This window comes from Corvus brachyrhynchos, unplaced genomic scaffold (genome assembly GCF_000691975.1).
Source record: "Corvus brachyrhynchos isolate BGI_N302 unplaced genomic scaffold, ASM69197v1 scaffold764, whole genome shotgun sequence".
In the NCBI taxonomy this organism is placed as follows: Eukaryota; Metazoa; Chordata; class Aves; order Passeriformes; family Corvidae; genus Corvus; species Corvus brachyrhynchos.
This window is the reverse complement of record NW_008237628.1, coordinates 140,389-161,419: the sequence shown is the minus strand read 5'-3', so window position 1 is coordinate 161,419 and position 21,031 is coordinate 140,389. Positions and strand designations below refer to the sequence as shown.

Here is a 21,031-nt window from a genome sequence, read left to right as displayed (position 1 = left end):
GTCTTTTCGTCCTAAGTCGATCTTCCTTTTTCTGAGCACAGGCCAGGAGACAGTCTGCTGCTGTGGAGGGGACAGACAGGGCTCAGGAGTGTGTTGTGTGACAGCATTTTTTGCCACAGTTCGTTTCCCGCGCTTCATCAACCCACTGTGCTCCTACTACAGAATGCCATTTTGTTGCCCTGGGGTTGGTACATCATCCTTGCAGTGCCTAAAAAAAAGTGTGTGTGTGTGTCTTTGCTTTGTGCTTGATGTTAGCCTGATGTTGTACAGGGGTTGTTAAAGCTTTGAGACACCACAGTGTTGGGTGACAGCCTCAGCTGTTGTAAAGAAAGCTCTCGAGGTGGTTTTTGGGCATGAGAAAATGTTCAAAATGCTACTACATAAGTAAAATTTGCTTGTCCCTGAAGCAGGGAAATTGTTTTTTCTTAGTTTTGCTGGTAACTGGACAGCTTTGTGGTTGGGAAGGGGAATTCTCCAAAGCATCAGGTCTGTGTGCACCCCAGATCCAATTTGAATAGTAAATTGGTGTGGTGCAGAGTCTTTTAAGTGTGTGTTGGATTCAGAAAGGTTGATCATGCTTTCACAGAACCGTGGTGGTGTGGGCTCTTTTTCCCCACAACAGGAGGGCCTGGTATTCTTCATTGCTGCAGGGCCGAGGACAGCTGGTCCTGTCCGGTGGGTGCTGGTGGTGGGTTTCTGCAAATGCTGTCAGGAGGGCCTCCTCCTAGGAGAAAACAGAGCTATTGCCTTGGAAGGTTTGGGGAGGGCAGGGAGTTTCTTAGAGATGGGAAGACACAGTGTTGGAGTCCAGAAGAGAGGGCATTAGGAATCAGAATAACTTCGTCATATGAGATACTGAATCCTTTGTTTCTGCTCCTGTTGTTTCTTTTGTCCTGTGATCTGACCAATTTGTATGTCTAAGTATCTGCACATGGGGACAAAAATATGTGGACAAACATGGATTACTTACTTGCCTTCTGATATTGTTGAAGCAAAATACTGTTGACTTGATAGCTTATCTGCATATCAAATTTCCATGGAATGGAGGTCTGTCTTCTGTTTGGAAGCTTTGTGGTGTAACAGCATGTGAGCTGCCCTCTGTTTTGAGGATGAGTTTGACTTTATGATCAGAATTGGGAAACAGACAGAAATAAGTCATCTGACAACAGTTAGGAACCAGGAGTAAGCTCCTTATGGGAATTGTACCACTGCTGTAGTCACTTGGGGAAGCAGGAGGAATGCAGCCAAGCTGACTAGGCTGGTTGCTGAACGTTTGTGCTGGCTGAGAAATGCTTTCTGGCACATTCAGTGTAAAAATTTAGAGCATTTCTTGTTGAAAACTGGAAAAGTCTGTGGTTTGTCTCTCTTTAACCTTAAAAATGGAGCATGCTCTGTCAGGGAAAACACACCATGCAGAGGTTTCATTTTGGGAAATTTATTTTGGGTGGATATAGATGATTGTGATTGAGGGGTGGGAGGGTGGTCTTGCCTGTGACTGACATGATGAGCTATAAATGCCTGTCCTCTTTTCCTCTGGATCTGCATGGTTGCTAAGTTCAGCAGCTTGCTTGGCATGGACTCTAGACGAGCTGCTTTGATCCGAGGGCTGGCTGCACTGCAAGAAATAATCATGTGCTCAGATGGGAGAGAGCTGCTCCTGCATGGACACACTTCAGCTCTGCTGTTAGGAAATCTGGGTGAAGGCAAGGCTCCACAGCTGAGTCTGCCCAGAGCTTTATTGCTGCTGGCTTTGTCCACTTACAAGTTCAGATGTCGTGTTTCCATTGTTCAGCTGTGCTGAGCTACAGTCCTTAGAAAAACAACTTGTTTCAGCTGGAAATGGATGGGTGTGCGCAGTTCTGAGCTGAAACTTGGACACAGTGCATGAGGCCGGGGAAACGGAATAGGGGAAAATATTCCGGAAAAAGTATTTGTGAGAAGTTGGTCCACCTTTAGTTGTGCAAAGCTACTCTAAACTTCCTTCTCAAAGGATTAGTGAAGGGTCTTGGTCTGTTGCAGCAAAGTCTGAGTGACAGAAATGACTGCTTATTGAGCTGTGAGAAGAAAGCTCAAGGTACTTCTCCTTGAAGACTCTGCAGGCAACAAATGTGTAGAAAAGCCCCCTGAAGTTAATCACTGATAAAGATAATTTATTATCTTTGGGATTTCAACCTTGGCTCTTGTAGAGATAGCACTGAAACTATGCATTTGTGTTTTTAACAGCTTAGGGGTTTGGGGTTTCTTTTAGGTCTTCACCTTTTCCTTAGGTGTCATTTTAAATGAAGATGCTTCAAGGATCTAAGTCAGTCAGTGTGGATTTGTCAGTGTAGCAAGGTGTGCTTCATTGCATGCTTAGAAGTGTCTTGTGTTGAGAATTAGTCAAATCTATCCTTGGACAGTCAAGACAAAAGGTGAGTCCGGTGGAAAAGGAACGTGACCAACTGTTAGAGAAGGATTTTCTCTTTCTTGGGAGCTCACCTTCCTTAAACAAGGCTTAAGAGAATAATTAGTCCCTTGAAAGTAGGGCAGTGAGGAACAGGACGTAACAGTGCACAGCAGGACTCCTCAGTCATTTCTCAGCGGTGCACACGCTGTCTGGAGATGCTGGTGGTGCTGCGAATGAGGTGTGTTTCAGGTGGATGGCTAAAATCTTCTGTTAAGATCATGGTCACGCTTAATGTGCTTCCCAGTTTCTACTTATTGAACTGACCAAGTTGAAATGACTTCATATAGCAACTACCGCAGAACTACGTTGTTCCGTACTACTTGTGTGCTTTGCATTCCTTACTTCTCACTACTGAATCCATCGAAGCTGGCCATGTCATGTTGAAGGATCTGTCTGAGTCTGTGGTGATGGTCCTTGGGATATGCTTATCCAAGGAGGTTTAGAGTCCTTGAGCTGTCCTTCAGGAAAACTCTAAAATGCCATTTCTGTAGCTCTTGTTACCGAGCCCGTGGCACAGTCTGGGAGGTCAGAGGGAACGTAACCCCTTTAAGCTTTTCATGGCTGTGGTGAGGCGGCTCTGGTTTGAGTGGCCCTGTAAGTAATTTGTTAAGTAGCTTATGTGATGCTTACCTCAGGTACTTGAGGGAAAGTCTTAGGGGGCTGCAGTTGTTCAGGTGTGACATTTGGGGATTTTGGTGACAAGGGAAGAGGGTGATTCTGGGAAACCGAGTGGCACCATCTCCTTCCCTTTACTTTGTCTCTGCTAAATAGACATAACAGTGGGGAAGACTTGACAGGTGACTTGCTGAGGATGGCAAAAACTGCATAGGCTCAAGCTGTCCCTTTAGTATCCCTCAGTTGTCAGGGGTATTTTGCAGGTGTTGGTTTCCATTTTGGTTCTGCAACAGCATGGGAGGAACTTTTATTACAGGTGTTGCTGTTTGTCTGTGGCTCTGATGTGGACCACCCCATCTCCGGTGATATATATGAGTTATTCATACACTGTCAAAGCTTTGCTTCTGTCTTCAGTTCTTTCCAAGCCTACTCCAGAAGAAGGGGTTTCTGTCAAAAGTTCATGTTGAGGGAGGGTTGGGAGGAGAGTGAAGGTGCAAATTTGTGTTAAGGGATTGAAAATGTGGCAGTTTTATATCGTTGATGTAACAGTGTTGTCTGAAGCTCAGCTTTCAGAGGCATGAGTATGTGTTTCAATGTATTTTTTATTGTGATGTTTACATCTTGTTATTCATGTTTGAGACTAAAAAGTGCATTTTTCCCCCCACATAAATGTGAAATTGGGGCAGGGAACTTAAAATGATAGTGAGACGAGGTGTTGTTATTTTTACACTGGCATGAAATTTTTCTCGCATGAACGGTTGCAGCTGAAGACCAGTTAATGCATGAATTTGCTTCATGTGGAAGTATGCCAAGTGCTTGGAATAAGGGTTTGAAATGGAAAAAGAGTATTATTCCTTGTGGTTTCACAACCTTCTTATAGCTACAGCTTTCAGCACGCCTGCCAGTCTGTTTTTATCGCTGTGTATGCCGCTGGGAATGCAGCGTGCGGAGGAGAGGAGGGAATTTTCCTGTGAATACCTCAGCACCTGTCTCGTCATCAGAAGCACACTGCAGTCCTAATGCAGGTGTCCCTGCAGCAGAGACTTGGCGGGTGCCAGTCGTGGGGACCGTGTTATGCCATTTCACCAGCACGTTACTCCTCTCGCCTCCGTCCTCCTCTCCCCCTTATAATTTTTGTAGGAGCAGCAAGAGAAATGGAGTGTACAGTTAAAGGAATAAAATGAAAGAAGATACTGTTAAGATGTTCCAGCTGCCGGACTTCAGATTTGTGCTGAACGAGGCATTTTGGTTTGGGGAGGGTCAGTGTGTGTTGGGAAGACAAAGGATCTGATTGTGTATCCCAGATAAGTGGGAGCAATCCTCACTGTGCAGGGAAGAGGTGGTGCTGTCAGACGGTGTCTGTGGTGACAGTACTGCTGTAGTAGCAGGGTAGGGCAAGTGAGAATCACACAGCTTGTTCCTCTTAGAAAAAAGATTTGAGGAAAACGCACAAAATCTGCAAGGCTGAAATGGAGTGGGCACTTGATCGTCTGCTGCACTTGGTTTCCATGTCTGCTTTCCCTTGCAGTGACCAGGGAGCTGATCTTTAAAGAAAATGGTGTCTTGTGTAAGGAGCCAGGAAACCATCACTTTCACTTCAGGCTATGTCATCCACATGGGGTGGTGGTGAGGGTTTGACCCACAGAAATGACAGGCACTGCTGGAGACTTGGCTTCAGTAAAGCCTTGGATGGAATTCTTTCTGTAGTGCATTATTAATGCTGTGAAGATCTGCATCTTAAAATGCCTTGAAACCTCTGTTCCTAAGTGGTAGTTCCACCTGAAAACATGTAGGGGAAAAGGCAGAACCCTATACTTTGCCTCAATAGTTAGTTTGCGAAAGTCAAAATCCATTCCCACTGTTGCGCTTGAAGACGTGTAAGTTAATTTCTCTGTCTTGGTGTTTCAAATCAGAGTATTTTTCCCAGTAAGCAGTCCTGAAACTGAGATGGGCTCATGTATTTTGAAAGCATCAGAAGTGATATTCTGAAGGCTAAAAGGTAGCAGGGCGAGGGAGAGCAGACATGAAGTTCTTGCTGTAGTATGGGGTATTACACCTTGTGATTTGCAGAGGTTTGGGGTTGCCTATTTAAATGTTGTGTTTCGGACCCCAGAGTGAAAAAATGGTGCTTGAAATACTTGGCCCAGTTTGTAAATCATCATTGCTTTGTTTTGATTCAGTCTTGCCTCACGAATCCCGTGGTGTGCATCAAATGGTTAGATGTAAGGCATGAAAAAGACCTAGCAGTGTCTTGCAAAGTGAATTTAGCTAGTTATTAGTCAGAGCTGGACTTTGTTCTTGCACTGGGAATGGGGGTTTATTTCCTCTTGTGTGTTCCGCTTGCAAGGTAATAATATAAACCTTGCTATTTCTGTGTGAAACACACTTCAAGTGCATTCCTGAAGTGAACAGTGGAAAATATGCTGTCAAGAAATGCTCAGTAATGTATGAAGTGTAGATAGATAGATTAATTGTTTTTTGGTGCTGTGTCTTGGAGGTGTGAGAGCTGAAATTGTTCTGGAGAGAAAGCCAAGATTGTCTTGGACAGGAGTTGCTGGAGCACCAGGCAAAGCAGTGTGGCTGTAGGTCAGGCATTAGGAGTTCCTTATGGAAATCAGGATTAAAATTGCTCACTGTAAGGGAATCATTTTTAGCTGAGTAAGGAAAGAATCTGAAACTCCTTGCTCTTTAAGCAGGGAAGTGGGGCTCAAGTTAGCATAGCAGGTTATTAACTGACCTGGTCACAGTTGTGGTTTTGGTCTGAAGATGGCTTTGCAACACCTAACAGAGTTGATATTTCTTTCTAAATATAATGTTGTCTTTTAAAATGTTCTGCTGCTCTCCAAAAATTCTGGAGCTGGGAAAAATCAACTGTTACAGTGCTTGCTAATTGGCAGTAGGTGACTCGCAGAGAGCTGATCCAAAAGGAGTGGCTGGTAAGATTTATTTTAGGGGGTGCACTTTGCTACCTTGGCAATAGCCACTGGCTGTTCCTTGTCCTTAAGGTTCTTGGTCAAGGCCTTGCTCTGGTCCTCATAGGAGCCGTTTGACACCCTCTGGATGTCAAACACCAAAGGCCCAAACGCCAAGTTAAAAATGTAGCAGATTCTAAATTGTGTTCAGTGCCCGCTATATGGTAAAAGTCATGGGACTCATCTGCGAAAAGCTGAGACACAGTTGTGTTGGATTTTAAGACTGGAAATTAGGGGCCAGCCCCAAAAATAAGAAAAAACCCTGCAGAGAAAGCATTTTTTTATGAAAGGTGTGATTTTTGTGTCTTTTAATACTTGTCTGAGCTAGTGTGGTTCATCCAAATCCAGTTTCAGATGCTGCTGTTTTATATTATGGTGCTTAAAAACACTGAAGCTTAAAAAATAAATCCTGTTATGTTAATAAGCCCGACTTGCTATTTCACTGCCGTGGAGAGCTGTTGTGTGCAGCCTGGCTGCCAGACACTTCACTGCAGTGCACTGCTTCCTTGGTACTGCTTAAAGAACTCTTCACTAATGCTTTGAGCATGTCCTTGAGAGACAGAGATACCGTGCTGTCTGCTATCTTATTATAAATGGCTAAAATGCAGCTCGGAACTTGCATTGCTTCCAGGGATATGTCACCGGATGTTTGGCCAAAGGTGCCATTCCGGTTCTTCTGAGCAAGTGTTTGGGCTGGGTAACGACGCTGAGTGCCCAAATGTGCCATTTAGGCAACTTGTTGCTGCTCTGCCTCCACATGGCACATTACAGACATGATTTTAGTTTTTATAGTTCAGACAGTGTGCTTGCTCTGGCTAAATGCGGGAAACCGGGAGCACATCAACACTGGGTGCATGCAGGATGGCCTGAAGGAGCAGGGAATGGGATCAGCAAAATGGGCTCTTGAAATCAGGCAGGGAACCTGAGATGGGAAGGAGAAAATTATTTTTTACTGCCTTTTCTTAATGCTTCTGGGTTCTCCTTATAGCAAAGATGTCATTTAGGAAAACTGAATCAGTGATACCCACATGCTAGAGATGCTCTGTAAATTAGCAAAGCCATGCACTGATTAGAAGGATAAATAATGGGCTCGTGGCATTTGCGGTGAGGGTGGTGGGTGCTGGAAACCAAGTCTCTTCTGCCTTGTTCGTTGAGCAAGTTTTTAAGAGTTGTTTTTATTCTGATAGAGTTCAGCTGATTATAAAGCTCTCAGGTAATGGTACTGGTGACAGGTTCTTCTGCTGGGAATAAGGTTAGAGTTGCTGTCATTTTAAGCTTGTGATGTTAAAATGAGTATACAATGCCTAAATTGGTATTTAAGAGACTTGCCTAGCTTGATACCTTAGTTGATGGTGTGGTTCTAGAGGAGCTGCTTGGTGTTAGGTACTGTATTTCTTCCTCCTAAGTGGAGATGATATGAAGAGACAGTTGTCTTTAGGTGGGATCTATCTTCCCTTCTCCCTCCCTGGCCTGAAGTAAAATCAGGAAGATGCTAATCCATGTTTAGCCTTAAAAGAAGTAAATTTGAAATCAGTAGATAACCCAAAGCTTTTCTTCAAGTCCTTAATGCATGAGCGTTGTTTCTCTGGGGTTTGTTTGTTTGTTTGGAGGTTTTTTATGTGTGTGTAGTTACTTGGTTTTTTGTTGTCTTATTGTGAGGGAAACGTTTCTCAGAGGAAGTTGATTGTTTGACCTTAGTTTACATCTGTGTGAGCTGATGTGGAGGATTATGTATATGTGGACTTGGGTCCACAGTGAGATCTGTGCTGATGGGAGTTTTATGTGCAGGTGGCTTGATGGAGAGAGATGGATGAAGTCAGAGTTAGCATCAAGAGCTGAATTCTGTCTCTGTTTGATTCAGCATTATGTGGTGGCAAGAGCCACGCCAGTTGGGGAAACTCAGGTGTGCTTTGTCTTCCTGTCCTAACCTGGCATTTGTTGAAATGCATGTTCAGTATTTGGTGTTTGGCAGTCAAAACAAAATTACTGACATCTTACAGGGCTGTCTTCAGGGTGTACAGACATGAGTCCTGTTTGAGAGCAGCCAGAACTTGGGAATTTTGTTCTCCTGGCATCTTTTTGACAGTAGAAGCGTAAAATATACAAAAAATTGTTTTGAGCGAAGCAAACCTAGGCAAGGACAGAACATGAGATTGTTACTGCAGGATGAGAGAGTAGGAGAAATCTTGTAAAAGGGCTTATGTTGGGGCCTGTCTGAACAATTGGTTCAGAAGGAATACTGATGGAGAATGCCAATAAAATCTCTGATATGTAGGGTGGAGCATTTGTATGCTATTCTACCCTTTTTTTTAGTTAAGGGAAATAAAATATATCTGAAGCCCTTTAAAGGAAATGTCTGTTTACTTGACCTGGTACATGGAAATGCTTTGTCTTTGTTTGTAGCTTCTGTGGAGAAGGCAGGATTTTCTGAGAAACAGAAATAGAGTTTTCCCTTCTACCAAAATATGCTTTTATTTCCTGCTTTGATACACTGTGTCTTTATCACTATCCCTGTATGGTACTTGGTGTTGGCTAGAAAAACTGAAAAGATGAGACTGTACATCTAATGAAACTCTGAAGGTAAATAATAATTCTGAAACTGCAGAGGAGATGAGAAGTGCTGCAGGCTGAAGGTGGATCTCTTCTACCTTGCAATAGGAAAGATTTTTACTCTGTATTTAATATTAAATAATAGTCTAAAGTGTTTTTCCAGTAAGTTAATTTCTTGATATTGTTCTAAATGTTTTCAGAGACAGCACATAATATAAACATTCCCAAAACTTTATTGTGAGGATGTTTTCTCCTGGTCCCTTGTGGGTGTCTCGGTGCTGTGTTGTTTGTGGGTGGATTTCTGCTTCTCCCTGTTCTCCTTGGGTTGTTTATTTAATCACACCATGCACATATTCTTAGCTGGAAGGAAGATGGGAGGATTTTTCCATCAACTTAAACTGCATGCAAGACCTAATTTTGGGGAGAGGATATGTGTGGGGGAGAGTAGTTTTCCTATTTTGACTTTTTTCTTAGCAAATATTTCATAGTGTTAGGAAGAACCATGACCAGCTGTTCATCATTTCACTTGGAGGAGATTTTTTCAGTTAATCTGAGCAGTTGGGATTTTGCATGAGTTGGGTGAGCCAAGAATCCGTGCGACGGCTTCGGAGTTTGCCTTTCCAGTGGTGAAATCTGTCGCTTGGCTCCTGAACAGCGCAGCGGTTCCTCTGTCTTGCCACAGCAGGCTGTCCTCTGGAAGAAGACAAATGGCAAGTCCTCAGATGAACCAAAACAGGCCTAAAATAGTGTTGTAGGTGCAGAGAGCGGTGATGGGCAAAGGGCCCTTGCAAGGCAGGAGTAAACTGTTCCTTAGGACTGGGAAGGAAACTAGGAGTTGTCTTCACCAGTTTGCCAAACTGGAGAGAGCAGCCTGTGTGAGTATCACTTGGAAAAAAACACTGCTGAGGAGTGACAGGCAGTGCTGCTGGACTGTCCCGCTCTTGGCATCAGAGCCCCTTTGATCTGAAGTTGGAAGTCCTTCCTTTCATCTCGATATTCCCAGATTTGAAGGAGGAGGAGGACAGAGAGGCCGCAAAAGAGCGGAGGGAGGCTTTAGAGATGCCCTTGAGATGTATGTTTGTGTACTGCCAAGAACTGACCAGAGGTTTTGTTTCTCAGTGGTGGCGTTGAAGGGATAAAGTGAAGAAATTTGGGAAGTAGTTCTCAGCCTGCCTTCCTTAGCAAACAAGGCATTTAGGCTGAAGCTGAATGTGTCCTAGAAGTGTTGAGCGGGAGACAGGCGGCAGAAGGCAAAAGTTGTGTGAGCTCTCCACTTGTGACAAGAGAATGGATGAGAGACTGGAGGGACCTTCCAGGAGTCCTTAGATGACCTGCTTGCTCTTCTGGTTTATCTGCCCACATAGATGGATTCTTGGGGAATTTATCTGCAGGAATCTGAACTTGTGATGCTCATGGGACTGCTTTGAAACTTTGGAGACACAAATGAAACTTAAGAATAAAAAAATTTTCTGTCTTAATGAGGTGTGTTCCATGTGGAAGTAGATACAGACAGTGGCTGCTTTTATCCGGAGGTGACTGCGGTTTTTAATTGTTGTAGGGGTGGCTGGCACATATGGTTTCTCTGTTGGGCAGACTAGCATTTCAATTGATTTTGATTTTGGATTGGGATTGGGGTTTGGGTTTTGAAACTGGGAATTTTGGAAGCTGTTGAGCTTTGTAGGGGGATGCTTGACTTGGTCTTTATAATTTGATAATTGTTTTGGTGACTAGTTCACAGGCTGTGGAGTGAGTTCATGGAACTCTCTGAGAAGTGTCTTCTCTGAACTACCTGCCCCAGTCGTCCTCTAGCAGGCAGGATAACACAAATGGGTATTAGGGCTTTCCTCTCCAATATGCTCATCTCTTCCTTAATTTCTACATATTTAGCAGCAAAAGCAAATGGGCAGCATGGGAAAGTAGGGTCTACAGAAGGACTTGGACAACTCAGCATCTGTTTTCTAAAAAAGGCAGATACACAGCTGCGTATTCTATAGATAAAGTTTAAAGTAAATGTTTTCTTGAGAAAGATTCTGTGACATGAAGTCGTTTTGTAGTGGAGTTGATACTATGTGGAAAGTGTTGCTTGTCCTTTTGGTTGTTTTCTTTGGATGTTGGGTTAGGAGACATCAGACCCAAAGTGAGATGCCTGGGGCCAACCAAGTACTTTAAAATACAATGTTTAAATAATAACTGCAGCTGTAGGTTTTTTGTGTTTTAAGTCTATTCTGGTCAGTTATATCCTTCTTAAACCAGGTCTGTTATTTTTCAGGTGGAATCATTTATCTTGGATCAGGATGATCTCGAAAACCCTATGTTGGAAACAGCTTCTAAATTGCTGCTGTCAAGTACTGCTGATGGTGCTGACTTGAGAACAGTAGATCCCGAAACCCAGGCCAGATTAGAAGCTTTACTTGAAGCTGCGGGTAAGTCCTCATGTCCCCTACGGGTTTAACCCCGAAGCCCTTACGAGAGTCCGTACTGGAATCACTTGCATAAGGCTAATCCATAGGAACATGGTACAACTGCAAAATGTACAGCGGGGTGGACTTGGCAAGGGCGTCACGGGAGAGAGAAAAGCTTATTTTAGAGTATTTCAAGGTTTGGAAAATCAGAATTTCATGTGAAGGTGCTTCAAATCAGATCTCTCCAATGTTGGTGTTCTAAAAGCCTGAGTCAAAATTGACGCCTGTCACTGGCTTGTGCCATTATGTCAAACCCTAAATTGCTAAATAGGCTTTATTTTGTAACAGTTGCTGTATGAAAAGCTTTAATAGTTGCTTGTATTAAGTAGTTTCACTAGCTGAAAACTGATTTCTTCTATGGGTTGGAGGGTTTCAGTCACATGCAGCTTTTAAATGAGTGTTGTAAAACAGTTAAACCCATCGTTTGGGAAGCTGTAGTTGACTGTGCTTGCAATGTTTGTGCCGACAGATCTCACAGGCTCAATTTCACCTTGTCTGTTCTCTCCTTTCCTGGCATGTGTCCCCGTTGGTTGTGAATTGGAATGGCAGGAATAGGGAAGCTGTCGACAGCGGATGGGAAAGCCTTTGCAGATCCCGAGGTGCTCCGCAGGCTGACCTCCTCGGTCAGCTGCGCGTTGGATGAAGCTGCCGCTGCGCTGACCCGGATGAGGGCGGAGAGCACAGCGAATGCAGGGCAGACGGACAAGTAAGGCAGCTTTTATCCTGGACTTTTTCAGCCCTTTGCTACTTTTAGAAGCAGTTTTTCTTGTTCTATCACTTGCGCTTACGGGATGATGAAACTCTTACTCAGGTGGAATTGGTGCCAAGTTGTCACCTGTGCTTCTCCTGTTTAAATAATTGTGGACTGGCAGGTCTTGCAGTAGAGAGTGAAGCAATTAATGCTGCTTAGAATTCCAGAATGACACTGCAAGTGGTTTATCATGACCAACTATAGAAACATTTCTAAGCTCTTCAGTAGTATGGGCCTTAGAACTGTTGCGAATCCCAAAATGGGTCATTCAGTGATCGCATGAAACAAGATTTCAGATAAAAAAAATCTTTTAGGGAATTTCAGAGTGCCTTGTTAATTGAGGAAGGGAAACAGCCTTGAGGGGTTGGAGCTCCATCATGGTGGTCAGCGTCACACAGGACCCTGGGGAGAGCCTCAGCCCGGGGGTTGCTACTCTTGTACTGGACTTTGTGGCGTTATATGTGGGATTTTGTCTTACTGGGGTATTCAGGAAGGAAAGAAAAAAAAGGTTTCCTTCTAGGCTGTCATTAGGCTTCAGTGCAGCAGAAACAGTGTTAGTAGCACAATCAAGTGCTGCTGTGCTCGTTGGAAGTTTGTTCCTTCTATACAGAATAACTCCTGTTCCCTTGCTGTGGGAACAGGACACATGAAGAGCAGAATGATTTTGGGTTATGTCTGCTTCTATTCTGTGTGCATCCCTTCTTTTCCCCAGCACCTCTTTCTTGGGAATGATGGTGGTTGCCAGACTTGTTACAGGGACAGTGGATCTTGGAAATTTAAAAAAAAAGGTCAACGTGTAGTGAAGAGACATATATGAGAACTGATTCTCCATGTGTTAAAATTGTGTCTGGTTACAAGATCCTGGTATTTTCAGCACAGGAGAGAGGGGAAATGGTTAAGTTTCTTACAGAAGGAGAGTGACGTGGGCAATTGGTTTTAGTTTAATTAACAGTTACAGTGCTGAACAAATAAAGTTTTCTTAAGACTGGCAGGTGATTTCAGTGTCCTCTGGCCCTGGGATATCCTGCATATGTTTCTCATGTAAACTTCTGTTAAAAATTAATAGCAGGAGTGGATATGGACACAATTTTCAGCCAAGTTAGCTGGGAAACCTCAAGTATAAAACTGGCACTTCTTTAATTAGCAGTTGGCACGTTTTTGGCTCGTGTTTCCTTTTTCGCTGACTGCGTCCTCATGGCACACTGGAGTTCAGGCACAGTCCATTTCCACTTTCAATGCTTTCTCCCTTGTTAGCCGCAGCTTGGCCGAGGCTTGTTCCGAAGGAGATGTGAATGCTGTGCGGAAGTTGCTCATTGAAGGCCGGAGTGTGAATGAGCACACAGAAGAAGGGGAAAGCCTCCTTTGTTTGGCCTGCTCAGCAGGATATTATGAGCTTGCACAGGTTGGTTTCCTGGCTGTTTGTACTATGCGCATGTTGTACAAAAAGAAGTGTAAATCAATATATTACCATCTTGTGCAACTGGAAGGGGTGTTAAAGTAGTGGGAAATGGCAGTTCTCTGGCACATGAGTCTCACACATACACTGAATGTTGCTAATGCATTCTTGGTGCTTATTTTCTGCAAGGGTTGCTCACACAACACTGAAGGGGGGGTTTTGTAGTGCAGAGGCAGAGTTCGTGTTCACTCCACTTTTGTTGTTGATCACTGTCTCTTGGTAGGTTCTCCTGGCAATGCATGCCAATGTGGAGGACCGGGGAATCAAAGGAGACATCACACCTCTAATGGCTGCTGCCAATGGCGGGCACGTCAAAATTGTCAAGCTGCTGCTAGCTCACGGTGCTGATGTGAACGCACAGTCATCCACAGGTAAAGAGCGTGTTGGGAGCAACTGGAGAGCTGGGATTTGTGGTGTGCAGGGAACTTGGCGTGGAAGTTCGGGAGCAGTGGCTCTCAGCCCAGCAAGGCAGAATGCTTCCTTGTGGTTTTGCTGTTTAAATTCTCTTTTCTAAGTGAAACTCTGAAATATTGTTGGATGCAGATAAAATAGTATGGACATACAAAGGTGCATAAGGTCATTTAGTAACTGGAAGGCGTTTGGGTACATAGGATTTGTTGTCACATTTTAAGCACAGTTTGGTAAATTTGTGTGTACGTGGAAAAGTTACTTGGTGGCAGGTCTAGGAAACCAAGGGGAAAACAGGAAACATGAGAAGAGGGTCCCCCCCTCCCCCCCTGCCTTTCCAAGGTAATTTGCTAGCCGTTTGTGTTGACGTGACCAGATTGGGAAATCTTCAAAGTTTTTGTAGCCTGGAAGTGGAGGGTTGGTGTGTAGTCAGAAGTAACTGATGAATGGAGAGCTGACCCTGAGTGAGGAGGAGAGGGGGATACCAGAAGCCACCTTCTATATTTTTTTTAGTATTTTTTTCAGTGAAGTAGGTCTCTCAGTAGCAATACGGCCTTAACCTTTAACTTTTTTCATGGTGTCTTTCATAAAGGCAGATTCTTTGACTGTTGTGTGCAGATCCATGGTTTTTGTATTTTTTCATCTGAAGTTGTTTTCATCTCCTTGTAAAGACTATGAACATTTTGGAACCAGCCCCTGGAGGTGTTTAAGACTTGATTTAGAAGCAGCAGCTCATCCTGCTCCTGGTTTTGAGCTTTCATTCTTACAGCATTGTGCACTCCTGCTGATTAGCAGGGAAACGGATGGGGCTTTGTGACGGAAGCTGCGCTAGAAATGGGAAGAGAGGTGCATCAGTACAGGCACAAGGAGATCCTCGGTCTGTCAGCACTGAGCTGTTTGGTGCCATTACTTATTTCCCCCTCCCTGTAGTTCTTCATCTGTAGCCTGAAAAACCCTGTTCCATCAGGTATCCAGGTAAAAGGGATGGAGTGGAGCATCAGGTGAAGTTCTGGGTGAAGAAGCACCATCACATTCTGTTTCCAACCCTTGTTCTCTCTGGCTTTAGGCAACACAGCCCTGACCTATGCCTGTGCCGGGGGCTATGTGGATGTTGTGAAGGTGCTGCTGGAGTCGGGCGCGAGCATTGAGGACCACAATGAGAACGGTCACACGCCGCTGATGGAAGCTGGGAGCGCTGGCCATGTGGAAGTGGCCAGGGTGCTGCTGGAGAACGGAGCGGGCATCAATACGCATTCCAATGAATTCAAGGAGAGCGCGCTGACGCTGGCTTGCTACAAAGGTACGGTAACAAGTGTGCAAGAGTGTCAGGGCCGAAGAGTCGCTTCGAACGTGGGTTCGTTCAGCCTTGCTGCCCACCACCAGGGGAATTTGAAAGCTGTGAATAGACAGCTGTGGTGCTCTTATCCTGGCTGTGTGTAACATGATCTGTGTGCAGAGTCTTGAGTATCAAGATCTAAACCTTTGGTCTGAGTTATGATGTCTTAGAAGATGCTCTGTTAAACAAATCAAGAGACAAGGAACTAATGTGTTACATCACAGAATAAGTAAACTAAACATTTTGTATTACAACTGTATTATACTGGGTACCTCTGCTTAAGTACAGAAATTATTTCATTTTAAAGGACTTGGTACTTGCAAGTCATGGAAAATTTAGGACCTTGCCTTGTAGGTGTCAGTGCTCAGGGCAACAGGCCTTTGTTGCTTCCCTTTAGAGCATTAGGCAGCAAACTTGCAGCGCCCAAGAAAGGGATGAAGATGTTTAATTAAGAGGCGAAATATGTTCCTGCAGCCCAGCAGCTGCTGTTATAGTCACTTAGGACATGTTTTATTAGGCCCTGCCATCTTGGAGTAGTTGATGTTGGTAGCTGAGGTACTTGTGTAGCACCTTTATAAAAAAAGTTGGTTGTACCCTTTGATTTTTATTTTTTATCAACTACACTGCTAAGTTGCTGTGCGCATAGATGGCAGAGATACAAACGTACCTTTCCAGAGTGGATTTTTTGTGTTGTAACATGGACATCCATGGCCTTCATAATGTACTTTAGATCCTTTCTATAAGTGTTGAAATGCACTTTGTCAAGCAGTTTCTCTCTATTAACTATTTTCTCCACACAGGCCATCTGGAAATGGTGAGGTTTCTGCTGGAAGCTGGTGCAGACCAGGAGCACAAGACAGATGAGATGCACACTGCTCTCATGGAGGCATGCATGGTAAGAGCTGAATGGCTAGAGCAGTGGCATGTGTGGGCTCTCTTTTCTTCCTGAAGATGGGGAAAGTGATTCCTTTTCATGTCCTTCTGGTGCAGAATCTAGCTGTGATGTTTCGGTTCTCTTGTCTAGTTGATGGGAAGTTACCAATGGGAAAATACTTTATATAGGAATTCAGAAATTAGGTAACTTCAAGTGGGAAGATTCTCAGTAGTTGTTGGAATGCTTTTAACATTTTTAATGTGCTAAACACGGGCAATGAATATGATCATAACCTGGCTTTTGGAGGCATTTAACAAACCTCGATTATGATAAAGGGATTTGTAAGCAGGTGGTTACGTGTGTAAGGTTTCAGTATAGTTCACACAACCACGTGCTCCTTGAAAACACAGGATCAGAAGCTGTTTGAGAAGCCACTAGGAAATTAAAAGGACAATTGTTTATTCTTACTAGTGAGAGTACTTGGATGTTGCTGCTTTGTCCATCTGAGGTGGTTGTGTTCATCTGAATATGGAACTTAATTGTTGAATTGAAAATTAATTTCTTGAATTTCCTTTTTATCCTTGTCTCCAAATAGATTCCTCATGCGTTGGGATTTTCGTGGCATTAGCTTTGTGTAATGTCACACTGTGAACCCGTGGCTGTAGAGCAGGGCAGTAAATCCGTATTTAGTCTGCCCTTTGCTGAAAAAACTGTAATGGTTCTAAAATCAGCCAGTTATGTCTGTTCAAGGAAGTTAATGGTTTCAGATAGGGGAATGATTAACAGAAACCATTATACTACTTAAAAGTTGTTGGAAAGAAAGTCACGTAGATAAACAGAACTCGTGCTGTCCTTTATCTCACCCTGAAATCTTACTAGAGCAGCCACATAAATATCCTTGGCAATGGCCTTGCAGCCAGTTCCTGGGAGTTGATGGTAAAGTTACCTTGTTTGATATTGCAGTTGCCTTCTCATCAGGATATTTTTGTGGTGGAGCTGTGGATCAACCCCTCCTTTCCTTGCCATCCTCTTCTGCCCTTTTAACTCCTCTGATAGACTAAGAAAATTCCGTTGGACCCACAGAGATGTTAAGGCCTAATTTTTGTCAAGAATTACTGAGCAGTAGGAAAAAATGCTTCTCCCTTATTTCTGCAGGAAGCTGTTCCTAGGGAGGCAGTTCCAGGCTGGTGCTCAGAGCTGGCAGATAGTTGAGAGTCTCATACCTTCAGCTTTGCTGACGAGAGAAGGAGCAGCTTTCTCTAGCAGTATGCACTGTGCAATAGCTTGCAGTGTGCAATGAAGCAGAGCAAGGACTTCCATCTCAGCATGTTCTTTGTGCAGAAACAGTTAACTGCTCTTCAGTGGCACAAGAAGACTTCCTTCTCTAGAACAGCATTGAACTTGAATGTATGCTAACAGATCTGTCTGTCTGTGGCATAGCTAGCACAGGTTTAAATCTTGTCCTACAAGGCGTTCAGGATGACTTCTGCCCAAGAGTTTTTTATAGACGGCAGCTAATATTGATTTAATGCAAGTGGGGTGTTGGGCAATGGCACTTACCTTGTGGGAGCAAAGAGCAGGTTGGTCTAGTTGGCATTTCCTCTTGCTGATGGCCACAAAGCTTCATCTTTAAAATGCAGTTGGTGCTCTTGTGCAGGTTGCTCAGGTGACTTTTTCTGATCTATTAGCAGTTGGAAGGCTTTTCTTGGAGAGCTCAACAGTCCCACCCCGTTGCAAGGTTTATTGAAACATGGATCCAATTCCCTTGAGTGGTGAAGCACCAGCAGTTTTCCTGCAGGCTGCTTGGCCCACATAGGAAGCTTTGAAGCAAACCTTGGTGCTGTGTTGTGCCATCCCCGTCATGGATCGGGGGTGAGCGGTGAGCTGTCTTGCCAGAGCCTGATGGATGAGGCACGGTCTCTGCATTTCCCTGAGGAGAGATTCTCTATGGAGTCTTGGAGTTTTTCCCTAAAATAGTACTGTCATTTCATGTAAAAGGTGAATATGTCCTAGTTAATGTCCTAGATATTTTTCCGAGAGGAGACCATGTTTTGCTCCCTGGATATCAGAAGAAGGTATGAAACACTTGAGAAAATGAAGCGGAAAAATGTCAGATGCAGTTTGGTATTTTGTCTGGAAAAGAGCTTTTTGGAGTCGTGGTTTCCAGCTTGGCAAGGACGGCTGCTGTGGCTGCGACTTGCTGCCTCTTAGGAATTAATCTGAGATCAAGGTGTACTTACCTCATTCAGCGACAACCTTGGGATAGCCTTGTATTCCTGGTGAGTGGCTGTTTATTTGCTGCAGCCCTCTGGTGTTTGGTGTGTCAGATTATGGTTACTCCGAGTTGGAACGGTGGCCATCTTCTCATGGAGAAAACCAGCTTGGAGAGTTTATGCTGTTGTTGGAGCGCAGCGACCAAGCCGGTCTCTGCTTCTGTCTGAACAAAGCAGAATGGAATGGCAGTTGGATGTGTCACTGTCAGGCCTCCAGTGTAAACACAGAGCTGAAAAGCCACTTCAAATAGTTCCTGAATTTGTGGCATACTGAAAATACGATGGAGATCCTATGCCCAAGTATTTTTAAAGGAAGAAAGCAAACTTAGGAGCTACCTTTTGGTAGAACGGGTTTGACAGCACGATCGTGGTATCTGGAAAACCCTGCCAGGATCCTGCCAAGGGAAAGCTGTTGCTCAGGCAGGTGGCTCCTGGGATGTGGAAGGAACCCCTGACAAACGGTCTCATTTTGGCTTTTCTGTTGGAAGGAGAAAGGAAGTCTTGACTCTGCTGTGAAATTGAGCAGTGCAGTAGTTTTGCGGGAGCCATGAGGCAAGCCAGGTCAGCGTGCACGGCTGCTTCTTAAGAAAGGGAGGAAGCAAAAGGATCTCACTATTTTTCTTGTGGAGGAGACAAGCTTCTAAAATAGTGGCGAGCTCCCTCTCGACTGTCTGGGCTTTATTTTGGAGTTCCCCCCCACCCCCAAGTAACTCCAAGGAAGTTGATCCCAGACACCTGAACTTGAGTCTGATACAAAGTCGTCCAGCTTGTCACTTACAGCATTGGCAAAGAGGTCTGATACAAGGTTCATCGTATTTTAGTTTTGAATGGCACATGTTCAGTAAAACATGCTCAGCGTTTCTTCGGGTGCTTGTTCAATAGATGATCTTATCCTTTATCCAAATACTTAGGGATAATATTCAGGAAAACTGCACAGCAAGTTTAATTACATTTTTTGGGCTCATTTTACTCACTCATTACTTTTTGTGTCTTTTGAGGGAATTTTGAGTCTGTGCAAAGCTGTGGAGAAAAGCAGTTTTTCCATTTGGTCAGTCTTTCGATCTTGTTTTTTTCATTTCCAGGATGGTCACGTGGAAGTGGCAAGATTACTTCTGGACAGCGGAGCTCAGGTGAACATGCCCGCGGACTCCTTTGAGTCTCCGTTGACTCTGGCAGCCTGTGGCGGGCACGTCGAGCTGGCGGCTTTGTTAATTGAACGTGGGGCTAACTTGGAAGAGGTCAATGATGAAGGATACACACCACTGATGGAGGCAGCCCGAGAAGGCCACGAGGAGATGGTGGCACTGTTACTTGGGCAAGGTAACTGCTGCGGGGCCTTCTGCAGGCTGGAACTCAGCAGGCAGCTGCCTGTGTTGGGGAAAAAAGCACTAAGTTACTGTGATTTTTGTTTTCTTTGGTAATAAGATGCCTTGTGCATGTGGAAGTGGTTTGTCTGCTGATCCTGCCTTCTCTAACTGGTGTTTTGTGTTTTTTGAAGGAGCAAACATCAATGCTCAGACAGAGGAGACGCAAGAAACTGCGTTAACTCTGGCTTGCTGTGGAGGGTTTTTGGAGGTGGCCGATTTTCTCATTAAAGCGGGAGCTGACATAGAACTCGGCTGTTCCACACCTTTGATGGAGGCTGCTCAAGAGGGGCATTTGGAGCTGGTTAAATATTTATTAGCTGCAGGTATGGAGTCATTTGGTTAACACTTTTGTAAAGTGTTAATCTAGGAGATTAATCTAGGAGAAAAATACTTTCTTCAATAGTCATTACATTTTCTTGAGCAGCTTCTTGAAGTTGACTGTGAAGGTCTTTGGAGCCCTAAGTAATTTACTGGTTGGACTCTTAATTTAGCTTTTGAAGATCGAGTTGATGTAAACTTGCTTGGAACTAACTTGTAGTTTATGTTTTTATTCCTCTAGAGTACGATCAGGTTATCAGTTTAATAGATGCTGGATTGGAAGGGGGAAGTTTAATTTGCTGTTTGATCCTGTAAAGATTGTAGAGGCTTGCCTATTTTCTGTAATGCCCATGATAAAGCTTACAAGGTTTTGTCACTACCATTTCAGGGGCTAATGTGCACGCAACAACAGCAACAGGTGATACGGCACTGACGTACGCCTGCGAAAACGGCCACACCGATGTAGCAGATGTCTTACTTCAGGCAGGTGCAGATCTGGTAAGTCATTTACCTTCTTAAAAAAATCTAAGTAGGAAATAAAATTATCAACATCTCATATTCTTTTTGTTTGTTTCTGTGTTCATTGCTGAAAACTTACACGTTCTTTAATGTATTTTAGGCTGTTCAATTACCCTAAAGTGCTGAGGTCAGTTGCAGCCCTCTGGTGATTGATGTCTAAAGCATTTCCAAGCCACTCAAGGTTGCCTGGACAGGAAAATAGGGGATTTCATTCTTTTGTCATGGTATTCAGCTTCAAATTGTTGAGCTGATTCTGGGTTAGTCCTTGTACCTGCAAATCTGTTCTATGCCTTATGCGTCAGATAGTTGACAGTGTGTTTGGTGTATTGTAATGGAATTAAGGTGATGGTGGTAAACTGATTTTTACTTTTCAGTAGGCTTGTACCAGTGTGTTATCAAAAAGTCAAGTTAAGCATGTCAGAAGATGTCCTGTTTAACTAAAATCCCCACCATGTGCCCCAGTGCTTCTTGTCCAGGAGTCACACCTGTGCAGAGACAGGTGGTGAATGGTTCATGTGCCTTCAAGATACCCTCAGTTCAAATGTTAGCTAAATATTTATGTCTAAGTTTGTGAAACACTAAAGAAGGATGTTCCATGTCTAGTACCTTTGCATTCCAAAACCCAGAAGGCTGGCTTGCCGCCTTTCACATGCTACTTTGGATTTTGAAGCCTTTCTTTATCTG

At 44.0% G+C, this 21,031-nt stretch overlaps 1 protein-coding gene across 4 annotated transcripts in view; it reads left to right on the top strand.

The window, feature by feature from the left end:
- The first annotated feature begins 10,834 nt into the window (after positions 1-10,834).
- ANKRD17 (ankyrin repeat domain 17) overlaps positions 10,835-21,031 on the top strand; it is a 35,217-nt gene continuing 25,020 nt past the window's right edge. For all 4 annotated transcript variants that reach the window (XM_017732034.1, XM_017732033.1, XM_017732032.1 and 1 more), the window contains exons 1-9: positions 10,835-11,006; positions 11,595-11,751; positions 13,051-13,198; positions 13,476-13,623; positions 14,727-14,960; positions 15,797-15,891; positions 19,226-19,463; positions 19,642-19,833; positions 20,217-20,326. In XM_017732034.1, coding sequence (XP_017587523.1) covers positions 10,895-11,006; positions 11,595-11,751; positions 13,051-13,198; positions 13,476-13,623; positions 14,727-14,960; positions 15,797-15,891; positions 19,226-19,463; positions 19,642-19,833; positions 20,217-20,326 — 1,434 coding nt within the window. In that variant the 5' untranslated portion in view covers positions 10,835-10,894. The remainder of the gene's footprint in view (positions 11,007-11,594; positions 11,752-13,050; positions 13,199-13,475; positions 13,624-14,726; positions 14,961-15,796; positions 15,892-19,225; positions 19,464-19,641; positions 19,834-20,216; positions 20,327-21,031) is intronic.